General features: G+C 38.8%; 1 protein-coding gene across 3 annotated transcripts in view; it reads left to right on the top strand.

The window, feature by feature from the left end:
• Positions 1-18,648, top strand: part of apaf1 (apoptotic peptidase activating factor 1) — a 274,267-nt gene that overhangs the window by 59,079 nt on the left and 196,540 nt on the right. For all 3 annotated transcript variants that reach the window (XM_059987521.1, XM_059987522.1, XM_059987523.1), the window contains exons 9-11: positions 4,221-4,388; positions 5,410-5,541; positions 14,506-14,619. In XM_059987521.1, coding sequence (XP_059843504.1) covers positions 4,221-4,388; positions 5,410-5,541; positions 14,506-14,619 — 414 coding nt within the window. The remainder of the gene's footprint in view (positions 1-4,220; positions 4,389-5,409; positions 5,542-14,505; positions 14,620-18,648) is intronic.

The following is an 18,648-nucleotide window of genomic DNA, read 5'->3' as shown; positions in this document are numbered from 1 at the left end:
TAAAAGAAATAGAAAAAAGAGAAAAAAAATTGTAATGCTAAATTGACTAATCTACTAATCTAATGACTAATAAAGAAGAAAAAAGAAACAAACAAAGGAAAAAAAAGAAACGCTGGAAAAAAAAGGGTTCTTTATAATATCTCACAAGAATACATAATCATCAATGTTGTCACCTCCGGTCCTCTCAACATACATAAGCTAAAAGCTGGAAAGTCAAAATAAACTTGGAACAGGGTCATATTACATCATATGAAAATATTGAATAAATGGTCTCCATATCTTTTTAAATTTAATAGAAGTATCAAATACACCACTTCTAATTTTTTCTAAATTTAAACATAACATAGTTTGAGAGAACCAATTAAATACAGTAGGAGGATTAATTTCCTTCCAATTCAACAATATAGATCTTCTAGTCATCAGAGTTAGAAATGCAATCATTCGACAGGCAGAAGAAGATAAATGCAGTGAGTCCATCATTGGTAAACCAAAAATTGCGGTAATAGGATGAGGTTGTAAATCAATATTCAAAACTGCAGAGATAATATCAAAAATATTTTTCCAATATTTTTTCAAAAGCGGACATGACCAAAACATATGAGTTAAAGACGCGATTTCAAATTGACATCTATCACAAATAGGATTTATATAAGAGTAAAAATGAGCTAATTTATCCTTGGACATATGGGCCCTATGTACGACCTTAAATTGTATTAATGAATGTTTGGCACATATCGAAGATGTATTAACTAAATGAAGAATTCTATCCCAATTCTCAATAGAAATAATATTAAGCTCTCTTTCCCAATCATTTTTGGTCTTATAAAGGGGCTCTGAACGTATCTTCATAATTATATTATAAAGTTTTGAAATAAGCCCTTTTTGAAAAGGGTTTAATTCAAACAAACTCTCCAAAATATCTGAAGGCACAAAATTTGGAAATGTAGGAAGTACAGTACTTAAAAAGTGCCTAATCTGTAAATATCTTAAAAAAAATGAAATCTAGGCAGATTATATTTATTGGATAATTGCTCAAAAGTCATAAAACAATTGTCCAAAAATAAATCAGAAAATCTTAGCAATCCCTTAGTTTTCCAAGCTGAATAAGCTTGATCTATAATGGAAGGGTGGAAAAAGCAATTAGATACAATAGGACTATTTAAAACGAATTGAGTCAACCCGAAAAATTTCCGAAATTGAAACCAAATACGTAAAGTATGCTTAACTATCGGGTTGTCAATTTGTTTCGGCAATTTAGAAAGAGCAAAAGGGAGAGAAGTCCCTAAAATAGAACCCAGAGCATAACCTGATACCGATTTAATTTCTAAGCTCACCCAATGAGGGCCAAAAAATCCAACCCAGTGTTTCAGCCAACATAACAAATATCTAATATTAACTGCCCAATAATAAAATCTGAAATTAGGTAATGCTAACCCGCCTTCCTTCTTTGTCTTCTGTAAATATATTTTACCTAATCTGGGATTTTTATTCTGCCATATATATGAGGAAATTTTTGAATCAACATTAATAAAAAAAGATTTCGGAATAAAAATGGGTACCGCTTGAAAAATATATAAGAACTTAGGTAAAATAACCATCTTAATAGCATTAATCCTGCCTATTAGAGATAGAGATAATGGTGACCACTTAGTAAACAAGCCTTTAATTTGATTAGTTAAGGGTAAAAAATTAAACCTAAATAAATCTTTATGGTTTTTTGTGATTTTGATCCCTCAATAAATAAAAGAGTCATTAACTAATTTAAAAGGTATGCTTTTGTTATGTCAATCAATTTGTCACCCTTTTAGAAAATAATGAATCCATCCAATGCAAGAATAGTTGAAAGAAGAACATTTCTTAAACATATTGATAATAAATATTCAAATGAAAACTTGGTGGAATTATACTGAATATGGTTCCTTTTGCGTATTTGTGAAACTGAGCTATTAAATCTATGTCAGGAAGATGTGGAGACACTTTTGACCTCACTTTTCTTGTGATTGCAAGACTCTGTTGGACGTTGGTAATGCAGAATACTGCAGGTCTGGTGCTGTAGTTTATTGGCAGGTCTGATGATGAGGGAGCTGTGTGGCCTTGCTTGTAGCATGGATTAGACTACATTGTGCAGTGTTGCCTGTCGCATTCGTACAGAAGAGGTGAAGCTGGAGGCAGTGTGGTGCACTGTCAATGCTGAATTGGGAGCTGGCTCCTTTTATGGGTGCTCCCTTCCAGTGTTCACTCAGTGGAAGATAAGCTAGATTGTGTTCATCCGCAGACTTCTGCAGGCTTGTTCTTGCTGACAACATCCATGCAGTCGGGGTCTTGGGCTATATTATTTTGTTTTTGTGTGACTGTGTTCACTGCGATTTTACATGTGTGACATCTGCATTGTGCTAATACTGCTTTGCATCCCATCCCTGGAGGAAAACTGCTTTGTTTAGCTGTGTTCATGGGTATTTATATATGCTTGAATCACAAATATTGACACCTTAATAATGACAATTGAATTGAACTTGACTTGGTCTTGAACTATTCTGAGTTGTCACTTGGATGGATCAAAGCTTTTCATTAATGGATATAGAGTGAAGAGTGGGACTGCGAAGTACAAAGCTCCGTTATAAAACCCATGAAAGAGTACTCCTTTTCAGTTGTAGTTCTAATGGCAATTTAGCAAATTTTCCTCATTTTTTTGAGGTTAAGGCCTCCATGTGGTACACGTAAAGGCACCTCGTACATAGACTTGGTTTGCTAAATGCCTGTGAGCAGGGTAGAACACTTCCTTTGAAGTGTAATTTCAGACAATCTTTGACAGTACTCATAATCAGTGCACTAGGTGCAATCCAAACTATAATACAGTTTTCAAATTGATGTGACTTCCGGTGGTGGAGGGTGGATGGTGATAGCTTAGTGGCTAGCACACAATGCCTTACAGTACGGTACCTGGGTTCAGTACCCATTGCTGCCTGTAAGGAGTTCGAACATTCTCCCTGTAACTGCACGGTTTCCTCCCACAGACTGAAGACATACCAGTTGGTAGGTTAATTGGATATCATAAATTGTCTTGTGATTAGACTCCGATTAAGTCAGGAGATTGCTGGGTGGCACAACTCAAAGGACAAGAAGAAACAATTCTGCACTGTATCTCAATAAATAAATTACGTGAATGTTTATTAAGGTAAAATTCTGCTCCCACATATCAACAATGTTCTGTATAAAGGTTCAGTGTAGTCAAAGGGACTATTCTTCCACCCTCAGCTTAATTAACCCATGTTCAGAGGAAGTTTATCAATGATCGAATGGCATGCTGAGAATTTCGATCATTTCACCTCAAATGGTGCTAGTCTTTGTGCATTTTTGAAATAAAATACACATTATTACAACTAATATTAAAATGTGTATTACTTGTAGAATGGGTTGGATTCATATTAGAAAATGAAGGCACTAACTTTCATCCAACAAATTGGTTTCCATGCACAATAACAAAGCAGTGATCAGTGAAAATCAGTAATGTGTACTTTTATTGTAAACATTATGTCAACAAGGGTACTGCATCATAATGTTGCTCAACTTCCTTTGCTGACAGCTACAAATCCATAGAATATTTCAATCTGTTAGAGGAACCAGATAAATGCAGGTTCTTTTTTATGATATTAAGATTCAGATTTTGTTTTGCTGTTCATATATTGGTTGACATATTTTATATGAGAATGCAATCTGCAAACTGCCGTGGGGAGCTTCAGTGAATTGGTGTTTCTCATCCTTTTCAAATAGCAGTTCAAAGAAAGGACACTAACACAAAGTACATTCTGCTTGCATTTTGAAGACTAGGGTGAATGCACATTGACCATATATTTTTACTATCTTTTCATCTGATTCATCCTTTCTTATTGATTGGACTGAGGCTTTGCTTTTTAATCTGCGCTTCGGTAACCTGAAGCCGTCGCTGCAAGTGCAGTGGAAGTTACTGTAATTACTGGATGTATTGCAACATTTTACCAAAGATGTTTTGAGTTTTGGTGCATCACCCTGGGCTGATTAAACACTTAGAACGTTAGATAGAGATTGTAGGGGTGTTAATTTATGTAATTCGCATTCGAGAATATATATTGATTGATATTTATTAGTTTTTTAGGATGGGGGTGTCAGAAAAGCCATAGTTGGCAATATTTTTGTGGTCAATTCCATCTATTTATCATTGTTATTTTTCATATTTTGATCAGGTTCTGTGTATTCTGTGGGAGTTGGATGTGGAAGAAGTGGAAGATATTTTACAAGTGTTTGTCAACAAATCTTTACTGTTCTGTGACCGAAACAAGCGATCTTTCCAGTATTACCTGCATGATTTGCAGTTGGACTTTCTGATTGAACAAAATCACAACCAACTTCCGGTAGTTTTTACTTCAATAAATATCTTTTTCCCTTTCCTTTGATAATTTTTTGTTCTTCAATTCAAATACTTGTGTGCATCAGTTTTACATATAAGTTACGACTATGTAGTATATACACAGAGACAATGCATTTCCCAAGACATTGTCATACTTATACTGTAATAAGACTTTGGATATTATGCACAGAATTTATATTTAACACACTGATATGGAAGTATAATCTTTAGAAGCGACACTTTTCCTTTTATGTCAAGAAAGGACAAAATATAGCAAGGAGGCCATGACATTTGTATTGAGTATGTACTGGGAGCTCAGGTCAAAGTGCTTTTCATTCAGACATTGTTTGCTAACAATTGTTGTTGGGTAGTCTTGTACATAATAGTGTGTAGGATATTGCAGGATGGCTAGGAAGTGGCCTGGACTAATCTTATAATCTTCAATTCCTGGTCCTACTGGATGATGTAATTGAAATATTTTCTTTGTGGCTATTTTGGCCTATTGATTCTGTGTGGACTCATAGGACAGTCCCATATCCCCACTAGTTTTCCCTGCAATCTGTTCTGAAATTTTCATCAACTTTCCAGTGATTCCACCACTCTCCTTCGCACTGCAGGCAATTCTCATTGGCCATTTAATCTGCCAGCCAGTACCTTTCGGAGATGTGGGAGGAAAACAAAGCAGCTGGGGATATCCACACAGAGAAAGGGTTAATATTCAAATTCCACACATATGGAGGTCAGGGTTGAACCAAGTCATTGGAGCTGTGAGACAGTTGTTCTGCTTGCTGTACCACTGTACCACTGTTTGGAGTATGTTTAATGAAAGCACCACTGGTTTGTTCATATATGTTGTGGTTGGAGTCTACAATTGGTGTAGGATCTCAATTTTAATTTTAAAACAGTATATTAGTAAGAATAAATTAGTGCAAGATTGTCCAATTTGTATACATTATTGGTTTTATTACTAAAATATCTTGAGAGTATTTATTGAACTTCTATTTGCAATTTTTTTTGTAACTTAGGAATTACATGCCAAAATGGTTCGTCAGTATCAGAAGACCTATAAAAAGCTGCTTCCATCTCCTTCTGATGAAGATTGTATGTATTGGTACAGTTTTCTGGCTAACCATATGGCAAAAGCTAATTTGAATAAGGTTAGTGCTCATTTTACAATCACATTGTCATGATTAGTAAAACCTAATTTAAAGATGAAAGTTCCAAGCTCAGACTAGGAAATTGATAATATGTGACCATAGAAGGAAGGTACACTTGTACTGGGTTTGGAACTCTGTCATGTTCTGGGCATTCCCTTCCTATTAATTGCCATGTAAAAAGGCTACAGAACCAGAATGCACTTGTAAACAGCTTTTAAGTGCACCACAATTTTACACCCAGGAGCAATTTCAGATCCTTGGACTAATTTTCTTGTTGATAACAAGGCTGTCTTAATAAGGACTTTGTTAAAGACACCCATCTTTGTTACATTATATACGACTGAAAGATTATCCTGGTATTTATTTTACCACTCTACAGTGGATATTGTAGAGGAAGTTTTTAGTTTTAATTCTGATGGGGGTTAAGTCATGATTTGTATTAGAACATGATTCTTGCAGTTTACATTACCAATTATTACACTTAGATTTCTTTTGATTTAGTTTGTTGCTTAACAAAGTCATTTTGGATATGTTAAAGAATGGTAGGTTCACAAGTTTAGTTCCAGACATTTTCCTCTGGTTATAAATTCAAAAAATTGCATAGTTTTTTTATGTACTCTACTCTTAAGATCCTGGATAAGGAATTTTCAGTTTTTTCCATCTATAGGTGTCACTTCTGTGAAATGTTTTTTGTTGTATTTTCAATTTATTACACAATGGAACTGATTTTGTGATCACTTTTGTTATCTTATTTGAATTCAAGATTGAATTCACTGTCATTTCCAGAACACAAGTATAAATGAGAACAAAATAATTGTTACTTTGGATCTGATACAGCACAAAAATAACACAATAAGATAAAAGAACATAACATAACAAACTGTGGAGGAACTCAAAGAATCAGACAGCATCCGTGGAGACAGAGGTGGGGAAGGGGAAGAGGTTGATATTTATGTTTCAGGTCAAGATTCTGCATAAAGTTTGAATGTTTAGATTCCAGCATTTGCATTTCTTGTGTCTCCAATTCATTTGAGTTGTTGTCCAATAAGAGCAAGTGCATTTAAGATTATTCTGAGCCTAATTTCAAAAACTGATTTGAAGTTAATTTAGGGAGTTTAAATATATTTCCTTTTTGTTTTTCCATTCACAAGTTAGTGCCCATTTATTAGGGAAATATTTAAATTTAAAATTAATTAATGGATCAATATTTATAGCTGTGATTACGCAAAATCAGTTGAACAATATGTAAAAATAACCTCACGAGTAAACGTTTCTTTATGACTGTATTGTGGAGATCATGGAAACCAGCTGAGATTTTCAGATCCCATGAAGATGGTAAGTAACAGCTGTGGTTTAAGTCTTACATTCATTCATAGGCAATAGCTATGCATTCCTATGGAGGTATAATCAAATAACGAAGCGTTGCCAAGCAATTTTTACATATTCCTAAGTGACATTTTCATTACCTCCCTTCTTTCATTGCCAGAATGAGTAGGCGAGGAAAGATTAAATTGTTCTTTTTAAAGAAAAGAATATGTAATTTAATCAGGGGGTGGGATTTTTAATCGAGTTGAGCTCTATACATAATTAATCTTCTAAAGTTCTGTTTCCTAATGGAATAACTAATCTGCATGCTTCAAATAGAGATGGTAATGAGCATTACCTCACAAAATCATTTTGCAAGAATATTGTTAGAAAATGAGTTAGTATTTCAAATAAGCTAGTGTATAAAATTTCACATTTTATAGATTTATAAGTTAGCTTTCTCATTATTAGGAGTTTCAGCAGAGTTAAATTTGTAATGGGTTTTGATGTAAATATTTCAATTTTTCACATAACTGTTAAAATATTGTCCATGTAGATGAGCTGCTGCAGTTTTACCCAATAATCCTAATTCAAAATAATGGATAGTCTGTTGACATTGACTAAAAATGAGACTAATTCCTGTGTTCACTGAAGATAGTATAATAAACTAGAACAATAACGTATGCATTTTCATCAGAAAACAGTTTAAATAGTCAGTATCTCCTATCAGATACTTTCCTCTCCAGCACTTAGCTTTCCCACCCGCCTGCCTTCATCTATCACCTTCTAGTATACACCATCTGCTCCCCCCCCCCACCTTTTTATTCAGGAGACTACCTGCTTTCCTTTACAGTCCTGAAGAAGTGTCTCAGCTCGAATTGTCGACTGTTTATTCATTTCCATGGATGCTGCCTGATCTGCTGAGTTTCTCCTGCATTTTGTGTATGTTGCTCTGGATTTTCAGCATCTGAAGTCTTTTTCATGTTTATGTTATACAATTTTGAAGTTCTGTGTTTTTTTTCCTTTATTTTTCATTTGTTGTCACAACTAACCCTCTAAGTGGTTGCGTACTGTATAGTCATGTGATTTTGAATATGACCCGTCAGTAGCATTCTGAGATTATTTTAACATTGGGTTAATTTGTCAGTAATCTCTGATTTTACCTCCTAGTAGACAAAGTAGGGTGATGCTCTGTTTATTTGCATAGTATACCTCTCTGAGAAGAAAGGTTGTCTCTTGTCCCTTCCACTCCCTTCAAGTCGAGAGCAAACTGACTTTCTGGATAGTTCAAAGTGGCAATAATGTTATATTAAAGCCATAAGCACAGAAACAGGCTCACCAGCCTAAATCATCCATGCCAACTGTGTTGCCCAGCAAGCTAGTCCCATCTGCTTGCACTTGTCCCTTGGCCCCCTAAACCGTTCCTATTTACGTACTTATCCAGATGGATTTAAAATGTTGCTAATGTTCCCAACTCAACCACTGTTTCCAGCAGTTCAATCCAGATAAGTGCCATGTTTTGTATGAAGGAGCTGCCCATGATATTCCTTTTAAATCTCTCATTCTTATCTTAAACCTATCTCCTCTTGTTTTTGGCACCTGCTTCCTGGAAAAAAAATTCACCCATATACATGCAGTTCCCGAGTTACAAGCGTCCGACTTACGGACAACTCGTACTTACAAACCGAGGAAGAAGAACGCCGTCTGCCATTTTAAGTCAGATCACGATGCCGTCGGCCATTTTAAGTTGTTGCCGTTGACACTGTGTTGAGTGTTTAACTTTGTATTTGGCTTAAATTGTTCTAAATAAGATTCATCCTGACCCCTCCCCCCCCCCCCCCCCCACCCAGTTCCAGTCGGCTGGTGGCACAGTGAGATCAGCACTGGGCTGCAGAACGGAGGTTCGCGAGTTCGATCCAGTGACAGACCGCTCCCCTGCCGGGGGTTGACGTCGATCCAGTGACTCCCGTACCATCTGTGCCGAGTTGGTTTTGAGCTCACAACTCGACCTCATTTAAAAAAAAACACAGCCACCTCCAGTTTAAATTCCCATGCGGAATATTGTGGAGGATCAAATACCCAAACCCAGCACAGCCCCGACTTGTCCTATTTAGCCGGTCTCGGTGCGGTGGTCCTCAGGACACAGCAGACCTTGGGGGCCGGTGCAGCTCGGGACCTGCTGCCCGCAGTGTTTCTGTTCCATTGATGGGAAGCGATCACAATTGAAAATAAAGTGGAAATAATAAAGCGTTTGGAAAGAGGTGAAACGCTATTGGTCATAGGAAAAGCGTTAGACTACAGTCGGTCAACGATCGGAACAATTTTAAAGGATAAAGTGAGAATAATGGAGCATTTGAAAGGGCAAACACGAGGAAATCTGCAGATGCTGGAAATTCAAACAACACACACAAAATGCTGGTAGAACACAGCAGGCTAGGCAGCATCTATAAGGAGAAGCACTGTCGACGTTTCAGGCCGAGACCCTTTGTCAGGTCAGCATTTGAAAGGCCCTGCCCCGATGAAAGCTACAATTATTACTAAGCAAAACAGTGGTTTAATTATTGGAATACATACGTTTCTTAAGTGTTTTATATGCATAATAAGGTAAAATATATACTATATACTAAGACAAACGTTTGACTGACACTAAATAATACCGGATGTACTTGTTCCGACTTACGTACAGATCAGACTTAAAGACAGACTCAGGAATGGAACTCGTACGTAACCCGCGGACTGCCTCTACAGTATGCCCCTCATGATCTCAAGACCATGAAACATTGGAGCAGAATTAGGCTTTTTGGTCCATTGCTTCTGTTCCACCATTTGATCATGGCTAATCCATTTCCCTCTTGACCCCAACTCCTGTATTCTCCCATAACCTTTCACGCTCTGACTTATCAAAAATCTATCAACCACTGCTTTAAATATATTCAATGAGCTGGCCTTCACAGTCACCTGTGGCAACAAATTCCACAGATTCACGACCCTCTGGCTAAAGAAATTATTTCTCTTCTCTGTTCTAAATGAATATCCCTTATTCTGAGGTTATGTCTTCTGGTCCTGGACTCCCCCACTGCAGGAAACATTCTCTCTACATCCACTCTATCTCTGCCTTTCAACATTTGATAGGTTTGAATGAGATCTGCCATCCCCCACCCCATTCTTCTAAATTACAGTGAGTGCAGGGACAGAGCCTTTGAACGCTTCTCATATGATAAGCCTTTTTCAATCATAGAATCATTTTTATGAACCTCTTTTGAAGCCTTTCCAATATTAGCACATCCTTTCTTAGATAAGGGGCCCAAAACTGCTCACACTACTTCATGTGGGGCTTCACCAGTGCCTTATAAAACCTCAGCATTAAGTCCATGTTTTTATATTCTAGACCTCTTGAAATGAATGCTAACATTGCATTTGCCTTCCTCACCACTGACTCAATCTGCAAGTTAACTTTTAGGGAATCCTGCACAGTGACTTCCAAGTCCCTTTGCATCTCTGATATTTGAATTTTCCCTCAGTTTAGAAAATAGTTTATGCTTTTATTCCTTCTACCAAAGTGCATGACCATACACTTCCTGACACTGTATTGCACCTACCATTTCTTTGCCCATGCTCCTAATCTGTCTGAGTCCTTCTTCAGCCTCCCTGCTTCCATAACACTACCTGCCCCTCCTCCTACCTTTGTATTATCTGCAAACTTGGCTACAAAGTAATCAATTGTCATCCAAATAATTGACATAATACAAAAAGAAGTGGTCCCAATATCAGATACTACGGAACATCAGGTCACCAGCAGCCAATCAGAAAAAGCTCCCTTTATTCCCACTCTCTAGCTCTTGCCAGTCAGCCCATGCTCAATCTGTAATAGTTTATTTTCCATAATACCATGGGCTCTTCTCTTGTTAAGCAGCCCCATTGGTGGCATCTTGTCAAATGCCTTTCAAAAGTCTAAGATTCTCCTTTCTTGATTTGTCAAGCAAGGTTTTTCCTTTAGGAAACAATGCTGACGACAGCCCATTTTAATGTGCCTCCAAGAACCCTGAAACCTCTTCCGTAACATCTTCCCAACCACTGAGGTCAGGCTAATTGTCCTGTAATTTTCTACTGTCTGCCTCCCTTCATGAAGAGTGGTGTAACATTTGCAATTTTCAAGTCCTCTGGAGCCATACTAATATCCAGCAATTCTTGAAAGGTCATTACTAATGCCTCCACAATATAAGAAAAGGCTTTTGGTATCCTATTTGATATTATTGGCTAGCTTACCTTCATATTTCATCTTTTCACTTCTTATGGCTTTTTTAGTTGCTTTCTGTTGGTTTTTAAAGTTTCCCAATCCAAGTTTCCAATTATTTTTCCCCTATTAAATGCCATCTCTTTTGCTTTATGTTGGCTTTGATTTTCCTATCAACCACAGTAGTAACCTTGGATGCTAAGCTCCCAATTATACTCTTCTTTCAGCCATGACTCAGTGATGCCCACAATGTCATACCTGCCAATCTCTAACTGCGCTACAAGATCATCTACCTTATTTCATATGTTGTACACGTTCAAATAATACACCTTCAGTCCTGTATCCATCACAATTTTGTACCCCATTACACAGCAATTCATCCCACTGGCTACAATTTTGCCCTGTCATCTGCCTGTCCTTCCTGACAGTCTCACTGCACACTGCACCTGCTTGTATACTACCTGTCCCATTCTCAACCCTTCACTTGTATTCCCACCCCCCTACCAAATTAGTTTAAACCCTTTCCAATGGTTCTAGCAAGTCTGCCCACAAGGGTATAGGTCACCCTTAGGTTCAGGTGTAACCCGTCCCTTCTCTACAGGTCATACATTCCCCAGATGAGATCCCAATGATGCAGGAATCTAAAGCCCTGCTCCCTGCATCATTTCCTCAGCCATGTATTCATCTGCCAAATCATCCTATTCTTACACTGGCACTGGCAGCAATCCAGAGATTACCACCTTGGGGGTCCTGCTTTTCAGCTTTCTACCAAGCTCCCTAAATTGTCTCTTCAGGATCTGCTCCTTTTTTCTTGCTTATGTCATTGGTACCAATATGTATGAAGACTTCTGACTGCTCACCTACCCCTTTAGAATTCTGTGGTTCCTGGCATCTTGGGAGACAACATACCCTCTGTCTATCGAATCCATAGAATATCATGTCTGCTCCTACTGCAGTGCTCTTCATCTCCCTTCCCTTCTGAGCCACAGCATCAGCTGTAGACTTAATGTTGTTTTTCCCCTATCACCTCCCCCAACACTATCCAAAGTGATATGATTTGAGGAGAACAGGCAATGAGTCCTCTGCATTTCCTTACCCTCTCCTGACAGTCACCCAGGTACCTGCCTCCTGCAGTTTAGAGGTGACCACCTCCCTGTAGCTCCTGTCTATCACTTCCTCAGTTTCCCATATGATCTGAAGGTCATTGAGTTGCAGCTCCAGCTCTTTAATACATTATCTGAGGGGCTGCAGTTTGGTGCACCTGGTGTAGATGTGGTTATCCAGGAGGCTGGAGGGCTCCCAGAATTCCCACTTCTCACATAAAGAACACAACTCACCCCTGGAGCAGTACTCACTGCAAGAACTATGTACCAACAGGGGAGGAATGAAGAAGAAGAACAACCTCTCCCAAGCCTGTTCTCACTGAAGTGTGATGGCCCGCGGCCTCCTTATTTGAACACCGGTCCACTCACACAATGACCAACTTGCTTGTCTGTGCCTCATTCTTAATCATCCTTGCCAGTGAATCGTGATTTGATTGTAATTGTCCTTGGGCAACACACACACAATGCTGGAGGAATTCAACAGACCAGGCAGCATCTATGGAAAAGAGTAATGTCAACATTTCGGGCTGAAATTGCCCACGAGCACACCTTTTTAAATCTCACTCATGGACCTGGGAGTAGGCTCCTCTCTTGCTCCTGATTCAACTAGGCCACTGTAAAAACACTAGAAGATAGGTACGTATATTATGTATCTTTATCAGGTCACTCCTCAATCTCCTATGCTTCAGGTATAAAAGTCCTGGTCTATGCAATCTTTCCTTGTAAATCAATCTTTACTGTACTCTGTCTAGTTTAGTAACATCTTTCCTATTATAGGTGACCAAACTGTCCATAATACTCCAGCTGCAGTGTCATACATAACTGGATCATAACTTTCCGACTCCTATACTCAGTACTCTAATGATGAAGGACAGGATGCCTTTGCGGCTCTGTCTACCTGTGAATCTGCTCTCAGAGAACTATGCACTTGCTCTCCTATGTGCCATAACACTGACCCTACCATTCAAGTTCTACCCTAATTTGATGTCCTAAAATGCAACACTTCACATCTCTCTGGATTGAAAGACATTTGCTAATCCTCAGCCCAGAGATCTAGCTGATCTAAAATCCCCCCCTGCAATTTTTCATAATCTTCTGTACTGTCTGCAATGCAACCTATTTTAATATCATTTTATAAACTTGTATTTATGCATTCGTGTACAAATCATATACAGTATATTGATTACAAGTAGAAAGGGTTCCAGCACTGACCCCTTTGGCATTCCACTAGACTCACGTGTTCAGTCTTGGAGACAACTCTCAACCATCACTGCTTGCTTCCTACCACTGAGCCAACTATGAATTCAATAGCTATCTGCCCCTGGTTCCCATGACCTTTCAGATTAGCCTGCCATGAGGAATCTCGTCAAGGACCTTGCTAAAGCTCATGTAGAATGCATCTACTGCCCTACATTCATCTGTTCTCTTAATTACTTTCTTGAAGAACTGCAAGGTATTTGTTGGACACAACTTCCCACACACAGAGCTACGCTAAGATTACAAAGTCAGAACCTCTCTCCAAATGTACTCTAGGTTCTGTAGATCCTGTCTGTCAGCATCTCCTCCAATAATTTACCCACTGCTGATGTCAGACTTACTGGTCTGCAAATTCCTGTTTTGCTTTTGCTACCCTTTTTAGACAATGGGACTGCTTTAGCTACTCTTCGGTCCTTGGAGACCTCACCTATGGCCAGGGATGAAGCAAAAATCTCTACAATTTCTTCTCCTATTTCCAATTAGGTTTGAGAATGCACCAGGGCAGGTCCTGGGTATTATTATCAACTTTAATGCAGTTTCAAGTCTCCAATACCTCTTCCCTGTTAATTCATGTGTGGTCCAAGGCATCGCTACTTATTTCCCCCATTTCCTTAAATTTCACTATTTTCTGTTGAATAAAAATTGAAAGGAAATATTAAAAATCTCATCAATTTCCTTTGGATTCATAGGGAACCTACTCTGTCCCTAAGCACACTTCTACTCTTAATATACCTATAGAATCTCTTGGGATGTGTTTCACATTGCCTGCTTGATCCTTCCCTTTTCCTTCCAAACTTCTCTTAAATGCACGCCTCTTCTGCTTGTAGTCATCCAGAGGATCACTCGTTCCCAATTTCTTTTACACAGTATATGGTTCTTTTTTTTCATTAGAGCCTCAGTGTTTTTTTTCCAACTAGGGTTCCCTAAATCTGCCAGCCTTACCCTTCACTTATTCTTGAGAAATGTTATTGTTTGCTTTGCAAATTCCAAGAGTGTGGATTCTAATTTATGTTTCAATTGTATTAAGCAATAGCAGTCTGAATTTTACAAATTATTTTTTCATAGGAGCTCTACTCACTGATGTTTTCAGTGGATTGGATAAAGGCCAAGACTGAAATGATGGGTCCAGCGCAGTTAATCAATGACTTTGTGGAATTTAGGCATATACTGGATGAGGAGGTATGTCTCACAATGACTTAACATCTTTGACTGTGCATTTGAGCACTTGCTAAGGGAAATGGAATAGGGGAAATGGAGTCTTTTTAAAAAGTGCATGTTTATTGAATAAGTTAATTTTTGAAGTCTTGATATTGTGAACCATGGGCACAGAAAGAGTGCTAAAACAAAGACTTTGTTGAAGACATTTGGAAAGACTAAACAAAAACATTTTTCAATGTTTTTATTTAAATTGAGGCCTCCTTCAATAGATGTGAGCAGATCTCTATGTTGATACTATAGAAATATTGTACATTCAAGGATCAAGTTTAATTGTCATTCAACCATACATGAATACCCATGAATGTAGCCAAATGAAATGGTGTTACTCTGGAGCCTAGATGCAAAACACAGTAGAAACAGTCTGGCACAGCACTAGGCACAGATAGCACATATAATATTGCAAGCACATGTAAGACAGCAGTAAAAAAAAAGAGAGCAGTCACACAGAAAAAATATAGTCCAAGTCTCTTGAGACTATGAATGTTGCAGCAATCTGCATTCGAACACAATCCAGCTTGTCTCCTGCCTGGTGAACACTTGGAGGGCTTTATGAAGTTTTGAGGTTGTAAAAGATAAACAAAAAAAAGTCCAAGTTCTTGTTACAAGCAAAATGCATTGAAAAGCGATGAAGAGAAAAATTGTGCTTAAATAACATCTAAACTGAAGTAGGCATTGATAGCGTTTCTCTGATTCCATGGGTCACTATTTGTGTACAAGGTGTCTCATAATTGAAAGAACTATGTATATTTGAAAATTTTAATATAGTAAACAGTTTCCCAAAATTCAAGAAAAAATTGTGGGCCTCTCCCGGAAGATTCCAGAGGAGGTTCATGAGAAATGTCCTGAGAATGAAAGGGTTAATGTCTAAGGAGCATTTGTTGTCTTAAGGCCGGCATTTGTTGGAGTTCAGAAGAGTGAGAGGGTATCTCATTGAAACTTATTGAATATTGAAAAGCGTAGACAGAGTGGACATGCAGAGGATGTTTTCGATAGTGGGAGAGTCTAGGAATACAAGGACATCCCCTCAAAACAGATAAGGAAGAATTTCTTTAACCAAATGGTGGCAAGTCTGTGGAATTTATTGATGAAGATGGTCATGAAGGTCAAGTCATTGGGTATATTTAAAGTGGAGGTTAATAGGTTCTTGATTACCGTAAATTCCGGACTATAAGCCGCTACTTTTTTCCCACGCTTTGAACACTGCGGCAACACTGCGGCCTATACTACGGTGCGGCTAATGCATGTTTTTTTTCATGCCGCCAAAAACATTTTGCCTCGTAACAGTAGACCAATAAAATTGATGAGTAGTTACACAGAGGTCCAATGAAATTGTACAATAAATCAAGCGCCCTTTCACAATTAAATTATTGTAAATCAGTCATTTGTACTCACCCTCATCAACATGGAAAACACTCGAAGAAAAGCATATGATGCAACTTTTAAGTTAAAGGCGATCAATCTGGCGGTTGAAGAAGGAAATCGAGCTGCTGCACATAATCTTGGCATAAATGAATCGATGGTGAGACGGTGGAGACGCCAGCGTGAAGAACTGAATCAATGCAAAAAGACGACAAAAGCTTTCAGAGGTAATCATAGCAGATGGCCCGAACTTGAAAACTTTCTTGAAGACTGGGTTAACACACAGAGAGCAGGCGGCCGCGGTGTTTCCACCGTGCAGATCAGACTGAAGGCTAAAGCAATCGCCACCAAAATGAAAATCAAAGATTTTAGAGGTGGGCCATCGTGGTGTTTTAGATTTATGAGACGAAAAGGCCTGTCCGTCAGGGTACGCACGTCTCTGTGTCAGCAGCTCCCTTCCCATCACGAGGAAAAACTTGCTAACTTCCGCACATTCACTCAAACAAAGATAGCGGAGAATTCCATCGGGCCAGATGATATCATAAATATGGATGAAGTACCTTTGACGTTTGACCTGCCTCTCACTCGGACTGTTAATAAAAAAAGGTGACTCATCCATCACACTGAAAACAAATGGCCATGAGAGAACGCATTTTACTTGTGTTCTGAGCTGCACAGCATCCGGATTAAAGCTTCCACCGATGGTGATTTTTAAGCCGCTGACAATGAAAGTTCAGTGAAAGCTGCCATCAAGAGTACAAACTCAATTCCAGCTGTGATTCCTAGGGGCACCACGAAGTATTTGCAGCCACTGAACATCAGCATGTACCGGGCATTTAAAGTGGCGCTACGAGTTGAGTGGGAGGCTTGGATGACGAGCGGCGAGAAATCCTTTACCAAAACAGGACGCATGCGAAGAGCATCTTTAACTCAAGTCTGCCAGTGGATCCTAAATGCGTGGAGTGTGTCACAACATCCACCATCACCAACGGGTTTCGAAAGGCTGGACTGCTGCGTGATGAAGAGGACCGCGTGCGCTCAAGTGAGAGTGACAACGAAGAGACTGAAGTGAGTGACGAGATCCTGAGGTTGTTCAATTCGGACACTGAAGGACTTTGATGGTTTTAGTGCGCAGGAGGAAGATGAAGAAGGCGATCAGTAACTTTTCCTGGTAGGCTGCAGTATATATATTTTTTTTTACCAGTCAATGGGAGATATTGGAATGTTGTTCGTGCACTGTTCAATAAAAAAGTATACGCAACGTAATTTGTGTGTTACCGATACGTATGTATATTTAAAAGTAGCTGTGTTACAGGCACTGTTCGAAAAAAAGCATTTGCAATATGTATTTGTTTATGTTACCATACGGATTTAATTAAAAGTTAAAAAATCCTCACGTGTAATATCTTTCTGTGTAAATATCTCATATTACAACGTGGGACACCTGCGGCTTAAAATCCGGTGCCGCCTGTACAAGTACAAAATTGATTTTCTTTCTAAAATTAGAGCATGCGGCTTTTAATCAGGTGCGCTCTGTAGTCCGGAATCTAAGGTATTAAATTTGGGGGTGAGGGGAAAGACTTTAAAAGGAACTGAGGGGCAGTGTTTCTGTGCAGAGGGTGGTAAGTGCGATATATGGAATGACCTGCTACAGAAAGTTTTTGGTGCAATAGTGTCTTGGATAGATGTGCCCGTGATGGAACTGACTGAGTCTGTGACCCGCTGCAGCCTGTTGCGATCCTGTGCTTGGAGCCTGCATTCCTGGCTGTGATGCAACTGTCAGAATGCTCTCCACTGCATCTATCAAAATTTGAAGAATGGTCTGTTTCCATATTCTTTCTTAGGCACATACTAAAAAGGTTCAGAGATTCATTTATTATCTAAGAACGTATGCAATATGGAACTGAGGTTCTTCTCCAGATAGCCACGAAACAAAGAAAAACCATGGAAGTAATTTCAGAGAAAAGCAGTAAACCCACCACCCCCTGCACAAAAAACTGAATGGCAATGTGGTCATCAACCCCACAAAGCTCCACTTCCCCCATAGGACACGCAACAAGAATATTGGCCTCTAAATCACATTCTCCTAACACAAAAAAACTAATAAAATTGTTAGAACTTTGACCTCCCCCCCAACCCCCGCATGAATCGCAACAAGAACATTGGCCACTCAATCCCCTGCCCCCCCGCACAATACAATCAGCCCCCAAATCCCCCTCTCCCCGCACAAGAAACGAACAAAAACATAACAAGAATGTCTATCCTCAGACCCCCTTCCCCTTCAGACAAATGCAACAAGAACACGCGATATGCATTCTAACCAGTGACTGTATGCACTGTGGGTTTCAGGTTTCACTCACACTGGGGGGGATAATATGGTGCAATACAAAAGAGCTCACAGAACAAATGGCCACAGTGCAGAAACAGAGGTGTGTTCACTGAGGGGTGATTTTCCATTCATTTGAATTAGCTCAATTATATGATATTCACAAATATAATTGGCAAGGTTGGAGTGCTGTTTGATTCTTAGTCTGAGTTAAGTAGCTTTATATAATTAATGCAATTATTACACAAAACGTTATGAATCTTCCTGACTCATTAGTATACCCCCTACACAGTATTCCGTAATTT

Source organism: Hypanus sabinus, chromosome 13 (genome assembly GCF_030144855.1).
Source record: "Hypanus sabinus isolate sHypSab1 chromosome 13, sHypSab1.hap1, whole genome shotgun sequence".
Taxonomy (NCBI): Eukaryota; Metazoa; Chordata; class Chondrichthyes; order Myliobatiformes; family Dasyatidae; genus Hypanus; species Hypanus sabinus.
This window is presented reverse-complemented; position numbering and strand designations above follow the sequence as displayed.